Here is a 7,264-nt window from a genome sequence, read left to right as displayed (position 1 = left end):
CTTCTCTCGGCAAGCAATTCCCCTGCTGCAGCAGTTCCACTGGAATGATTTGAAGTTGCCCAGGTCTTACCAGGCCTTTAACCTGCCAGGTCGATACACACCTGCTGACCAACAAACACATTTTTTTACCATTTTCATGCCAAAGACGCATACTGTAACTGTTGTCCCGCCATGTCACTGTTGGGTTGGAGCATCTTAAGCACCAGGGAGAGCAGTTATCCTCCCGGCACTCAGTCATAAGGGGGAAACAGCAGCTTAATTGTTTTACCCCAATAAACTACTGTGAAAATGGGGGCTGCTGCGAGACCGGGCATCCACCGATGCAAAGCCTAGATGATAAACTAATATTCCTCCTGGGAAAACTGTATGCACAGTGTGTAGTAATGCAGTTATTATCCAGATATTAGCATAATTACAATACATGTTCCATTGGGCTAAAGCATTTTGACTACTAACGGCTTACTATTCTTTTTAAAAGGTAATGAAATGTAATCTTCAAGCCTTTCGTGCAGATCCCTGTGAGAGAGGAAAGTCCCTCAGCTTGATCAATATGTTCAGGCTGAGAAAGTTTCTTCATAAAATTAAATTCATGATAAAGAAAATATAGGCTCTGTGCTTAGCACGGTCACCTCACAGCAAAAAGCTTCTCTGTGTGGACGTCGTACGGTCTCACGTTGTCTACTTAGCTTTTTCCAAGTGCTCTGTTTTCCTGCCACAGTTTAGATATTTGCAGGTCAGGTTAACTGGTGAATCTGCCAAACTGTGAATGTGTTTGCTAGTTAACAGCTTGTCTCGGCTGTATTCTGCATCTCTGCAAAATTTAGAAATGAATGCATGGTTATTGCAAAAGTCAGATAAAGTACATCGTAGTGTAGTCGCATGGTGCATATACTGACATTTATGAACATGCCCAGAGATATTCTTGAATGAGAATTAATGGGTTGTTTGACTCAAATTTTCCCAAAAATCAAACAAACAGACCTTTGCATTTAGATCTAGCGGTGTGCAGATATAGTGTCTATTCTCGACCGTAGAAAGCGGTTGTTTACCCCCAACACAACCTCCGGAGAGGTCCCCCGAGCACGTCCTGCCCTGTGGCCGTCCTCCAGAGAGGTCCCCCGAGCACGTCCTGCCCTGTGGCCGTCCTCCGGAGAGATCCCCCGAGCCCGTCCTGCCCCGCGGCCGTCCTCCGGAGCGGTCACCTCGGTCCGTCCTGCCCCGCGGCCGTCCTCCGGAGCGGTCACCCCGGTCCGTCCTGCCCCATGCCCGTCCTCCGTCCACCGAGGCTTCCCTACTCGTGTCTTGTGTTGTGGTCCTCCGTCCCTCCTCTGGCCCCCCTCCTCCCACCCGGTCCGGTCCAGTCTGGTCGCCAAGAGGCTCCCTTTGAGGGGGGGTACTGTCAGGATTCCTGTCTGCTCCTACTGTTTGCTCCTCTGTTTTGTCCCCAATCACCTCTCCTCATGTTTTCTGTCTTTCCCCTGTCTGTTATTGTGTCCCTATGTGTTCTGTGTCCTCCTCTCCCCGCCTCCCATCACCTCCCATGGCCACACCCCTCACCGGTCTCAGCAGTTGCCACCACTCTCCCCAATCACCACCTGCAGGTGGCTGATTCCACTGATCACCTCACCAGACTATATCTGCCCTGCCCCTGCAGTCATCCGGTGTCGGTCCATACTGCTAGTTACTGCTAGATTCTGCCAGTCACCAGTCCGTCACCGGTCAGTCACCGGTCAGTCACCGGTTCGTCTGTTCCTGTTCCCGTTCCCGTGGTTGTGGCTACTCCGGCTCCTGTCCCTGCTCTCATTCTGCAACCCGGTCAGTGCTCTCGGTAAGCGCTACTGGACAACACTCCTGCCAGCTGTCCGTCCAGCGGTCCGTCCAGTCCCCCCCCCCCCTCTCAGTGAGAGTCGGTTGAGTTGCCCTCCCGACTCGGGGGGGAAATAGACTGTAGGTACCACCTGTGTTCAATAAAGACTGTGTTTTGAACTTGTACCCGAGTGTGTGTGCCTGCATTTAGGTCCTGTTACACCTCACCTCATAACACTCCCATATCCAAGTGAAATTTGAAAAAATAACTGGCCTTTATTGTGTGAATGTTGATTCAGCATTTATACTTTTGAGATCCTGTTTCTGACTTCTTCCACAAAATTTTTTTGGTCGCTATCTACTTCTGCATACTCACTGATTTCAACCATTCACATTTTTAATTTGAATGTTGCGGGGAAGAGGGAAGTCAACATTTTCCAACCGTAAACTGTAAGTAATCCACATTAAATCACCACAAGCATGAGAGAGACATTAAAGATATCACTTTCCTTCATTGCACACGTTAGCTGAATATGTACATTTCTGCATGCTGCCACAAATTGTGCTCTCTGTTTTTGACAGTTGTAGTAAAACAAAGTCAACAGTCCTACCAGCCGTTCCCGTTCTGGGATATGTGCGGTCCACGACACGTCGCCAGGCCGGAACAGGTACCGGAACAGGTTGTGGATGACGAGCTAATTTTAAACCTATTAACTGTTGAAATGTTTGCAGTTTCAGGTGTAAATCTCTGGTAAGGGTTTCAAGGTAAGAAAAGGGGGCGGTGGGTGTATGGGGACTAAGGTCAACTAAGATCAAAGGATCATACCTTCCTTCCTTCCTGGGGTCATCAAAGGGCACCTGACTAAGATCAATAGGTCATAAATCATTTGACAGCCATGATTAATGTCATTTAAAAAAAGGGGAGGGGGGAGTTACTAAGATCAAAGGGGTTATGTGATTGGAGGAAGGAATAAAAGGGGGCAGGTCTTATGGGCCAAATCACTGGTCTGGCCAAATCACTTGACAGGTCATAAATCAAGTCATAAACCACTTTTTGACAAAAAGTATTCTGTATCTCTCTTTCATGTCCACAGTTCAAAAGTGAGATAGCACTACCATTGAAACAGATGCTGATATGTTTGCAGGATAGTGTTGAGGGCAGTCCATATAGTCATTTACTAACCAAATGTATACCTCTTATAACTGTTTAAAGATCATATATAATGAATAGCTGTATACATACGTTTGGTATCTCTGGGACTGCTGGATAACAGTGTACAGTTTTTTTTAGCTGGACCCTAACCAACTGGCTTTAATTTTCTATCACTGTAACATTGCTTTATTATTAAAGTAGGCTCCTTAAGGAAAAAGCTAAAGCCACACAAACCAAAGACTTTCACCGGAGTACTTGCACCGTATTTCAATTCAGCTCGCGGCTTTATCCAGCAGCAGTTGCCTTCCACTCCGCTAGATGTCGCCAAACAAAATCTCACGGCCAAACGCCGCGCTGCGGGCTTTTATTTTGAAGTTCGTCACCGGAAAAGCTTTGCTCTTCGGCAAGCCGGGAGTTTGTGTCGCTTTCGGAGAACCAAGTCGTCAAACTCGACAATCTACGGACTGATTGAACATGGCCGGAACAGCTTCGGTGGCTGGTGAAGTGTTCGTCGACGCTTTGCCGTATTTCGACCAAGGCTACGATGCGGCAGGTGTCCGAGAAGCGGTGAGTAGACGCACCGTTCACGGGCACCTCGGGGCACCTGCTAACCACAGCGCGGGAGCTAACTGTGCTGCATGGAAATGGCCCACTGGTGCATTTCAGTGGCGACATGTTCAAAACCCCCTCAGCTGGGTTTTTTTTTGGTTTTTTTTACTCACATGTAGCTGTTGTGCTCGTTTGTTAAATGAGTTATGGAGCACATGTTTAAAACCTGTGTTACCTTAAAGTCTGTCTGGTAGAAACCATTTCCCTCTTTAGAAATGTTTTAGACCTTTCAATGGCAGGAATAACTTTTGTGGTTGTGGATGTGTTATTTTCTTCTTTGGAAGACCGAGTTAAATATTTCTGTGTAAGTAATCATAAGTTTTTCCACCGCTTTTCAGACAGTTGAATTAGGCTCCCTCTATTACAAGGGACCGTGTCTGTCAGCCATGAGAAATTATGCGTGATAAAAGAGTCTTTATCTTTTTACAATATGACAAGAAACTGATAAGTCTATCTTTAATCAGAGAGGTGAGGCATCATGAGTGAAATCAGCTGGTCGGAGTCAACAGAATCCGTTCTGGCAAAAACTAGGATGATGAGTTTTACAGTTTTTGGTCATGAAATAACCAGATTAAACTTGAACTACTTAACTTTAAGTATCTGCCCTGCAAGTTACGCTTTGCATCGTAGCAGCTGTTCTTTCTGGGTTCCTCATATTTATTCAGTTGCAATACAAAATACACATTCGTATAACTCACCACAATTCACCAACATAACACGTCGTTTTACATGTCTGAATAAAACGGTTGACACGATCTGAATAACACGAGCGCAAAGGAAATAATGTGCAGACCGGCTCAGACTGAATCTACGATGATCAAAATATCATCATATAACATTGGATTGCTATGAAACCCATAAACACCAAAGAAGGCTTATTATTTAACTCAAGTTTTTTTCTGAACCATTTCTCTTTTAGTGCTTTTAAATTTAAAAAAAAACCAACATATTAATATTGTTGTGTGACATGATTGGGAAGTTCTTCATTCGTTCTCTGTGTATGACTGATGAACTGATGTAGCCCTGGATTTTGGGAAAGTAAAACAACCTCCAGCAAAATGCCTCATTAAATAGTCGTGTGTTCTGTGTACCAATGAATGTTTAAACTGCAGTACAAAAATATAAATATTTACTTCCTGGAAGCTGCAGAGCTTTTCCTGCGTCTGACATAAATCCTGTTTTCATCCTCAAGGCTGCAGCTCTGGTTGAAGAGGAGACCAGAAGGTACCGACCTACGAAGAACTACCTGAGCTACATGCCCACACCTGACTTTACTACTTTTGAGGTGATAAACTCATCCGACCTCTGAAGCCTTCTTCGTGGCATCGGCCCGTGACGCAGAAATAACAGCACTTTGTTTTTCTTGTCACTCTTCAGACAGAAATCATGAGGAATGAATTTGAGCGGCTGGCGGCCCGACAGCCCATGGACCTGCTGAGCATGAAGAGGTAAACGCTGTACACTGTAGCAGCCGGATGCAAATCTAGATTCAAGTTGTGCTTTTCCCTTATGTTCCTCAGAGAATATGCGCATTAGCATTTTAACCTACTTTTTTTTGTTTTTAATCTTATTCCTGTGGAGATATGAGCTGCCGGCGCCATCGTCGGGACAGAAGAACGACATCACAGCGTGGCAGGAGTGTGTGAACAACTCGATGGCTCAGCTGGAGCACCAGGCGGTCCGCATTGAAAACCTGGAGCTCATGTCGGAGTATGGAACCAATGCGTGGAAGCACTACAACGAGTACGTAACTGTAAGCCTTTCCTTACAGACATTAAGTCAGGGAATACAATTTGACTGCTAACACGTCGTCTCCGCTTTCTTCTTCAGTAACTTGGCCTTCATGATCGAGATGGCTCAAAAGGAACTTCACAAATTCAGGTGAATTCATCACTGAAAAGTTCTCTGCTTACTAAAAATATTGTTAAACCTGTTTTCACATTTACCGCTTTATTTGTTTGTTTATTTTGGTACACAGGAAGCAGATTCAAGATTTGAACTGGCAGCGTAAGAACGATCAGCTGGCAGCAGGAGCCAAACTGCGAGAGCTGGAGTCTAAGTATGTCGTTTGAAGAGCTTACATGTTCATAACACTGCACAAAGGGAATAATAAGGTTGGATTCCACCTCTGTCTTAACATCTGTATTTGTCCCTCCACAGCTGGGTGTCCCTGGTCAGTAAGAACTATGAGATTGAGCGGGCCATCGTCCAGCTGGAAAACGAGGTGACTCAGCTGAGACAACAGCAGGGGGACGAGAACAAGGAGAACATCCGACAGGACTTTTAGGGCAGCAACGGCAACAACTCCCACCCTCCCAGGGCTGATCCTCAGACTAAGGATCCCTCAGACAGATTTCATCTTGTTTAATAAGGCTGACTGGAAGCAGCCCGAGGACGGAAAGTTACCCCTACGGAGGAGATTTAGTTGTATTACAAAGTAACTGGATGATACATTTAAGAAGGAGCTTCCCAGAAACCTCAAACACATTTTACACCTACTGTAAAAACAATGGTGGGTCATGGAATATATCAGGGTACCTTTCTTCAAGAGTCACATATGTTTAAAGCAAGACGACGTACGTATAGAACACATTCAGCATCTTAAAAATGAAAACTTGATCATAAGCAATAAAACACCCCCTTCACTCAGTTTAAGAGACACAGGTGTTGCTGTTACAGCCTCACTTGCTATCTAATGTTAGCAGCCTTTCAACAGATATCGCCGTGTACCTGACAGTCTGTCTACTGGCTGTAAGGTTCTCGATATATAATGAAAATGATTTACTACCGTAAGCATTTAATATTATTCCCGCAAATGCCTCGTGATGTCACTCAGCAAAAGTTGCTTAGTCTTGCTTTAAAATGTGATTTATTGAACACCAGCCTGAAGGTTTCAGTCTTTGAAGCTGCCTTCCACCAGAGGAGTGTGCTCAGAATAAGTGTACATAGTACGTCAAGTCTATTGAAGACTGAAGTTATCGTTGTGTGCCCAACCTTGACTCCAAGTCGTCATTTTTTTACACTGTTTTAATAAGACAAACTTTTCTAAATATTTCCCAGTGTGTGTATTTGCATCTTTCTTCTACCGGTCGTCTCTGCTACGGATTTCCTATTTTACGTAAAGCTGGACTTGATGCCCCGCCTCCAATATGATGAACATGCAGCCTCTGAGTCAACAGGCTCCGTTCCACCATGTGTTGCAGTGCTGGCAATACAGCTCAGTCAACCGAGGGTCCAGTATGTCAGAAATCAGGACTTGATTTTAATGGGAACTTCTGACATCCGATTCGTTGAAATGATCAACATGCACACAACTGAAAGACCCCAAAATAACCCACCACCTTAAAGTGGACACACACTCAATGACGGCTGCTATAACTTCCAGTTCTGGTGAACCTCATTTAAGACACCAAACCATTTCATTGCGAGTTATTTCCTCGAATCGAAAAGCTGTTTGGTCTTTAAAATGTCATAAAAACAAGGACAAATGTTAACCAGTGTTTCCCAAAGCTGAAGGTGCTGCTCAAAATGTCTCATTTTGTCCCAAACAACAGTTCACAGCCAAAATATTTTCAGTTTGTGATCATTGAACAATGAAGTAACCAGAAAATATTCACATTTAAGAAGCTGGAATTAGAGATTTCTTTAAAAAAAAAAAAAATTCATTGCAAAATGACTCAAAACAATAATTGATTA

At 44.4% G+C, this 7,264-nt stretch overlaps 1 protein-coding gene across 1 annotated transcript; it reads left to right on the top strand.

The window, feature by feature from the left end:
- The first annotated feature begins 3,356 nt into the window (after positions 1-3,356).
- bcas2 (BCAS2 pre-mRNA processing factor) lies at positions 3,357-6,622 on the top strand. The gene is made up of 7 exons (XM_069140893.1): positions 3,357-3,526; positions 4,761-4,853; positions 4,946-5,016; positions 5,150-5,311; positions 5,399-5,449; positions 5,547-5,627; positions 5,729-6,622. The coding sequence occupies exons 1-7, from the start codon at positions 3,434-3,436 to the stop codon at positions 5,853-5,855; spliced, it is 678 nt and encodes a 225-aa protein (XP_068996994.1). The 5' UTR covers positions 3,357-3,433; the 3' UTR covers positions 5,856-6,622.
- Positions 6,623-7,264: the final 642 nt, after the last annotated feature.

The sequence above is a fragment of the Embiotoca jacksoni genome, unplaced genomic scaffold, assembly GCF_022577435.1.
Source record: "Embiotoca jacksoni isolate LCO1_2020_lvr unplaced genomic scaffold, fEmbJac1.0.p SCAF_9, whole genome shotgun sequence".
NCBI lineage: Eukaryota > Metazoa > Chordata > Actinopteri > Embiotocidae > Embiotoca > Embiotoca jacksoni.
Note: the sequence above shows the minus strand (reverse complement) of the source record. Positions and strands in the feature narration are given on the sequence as shown.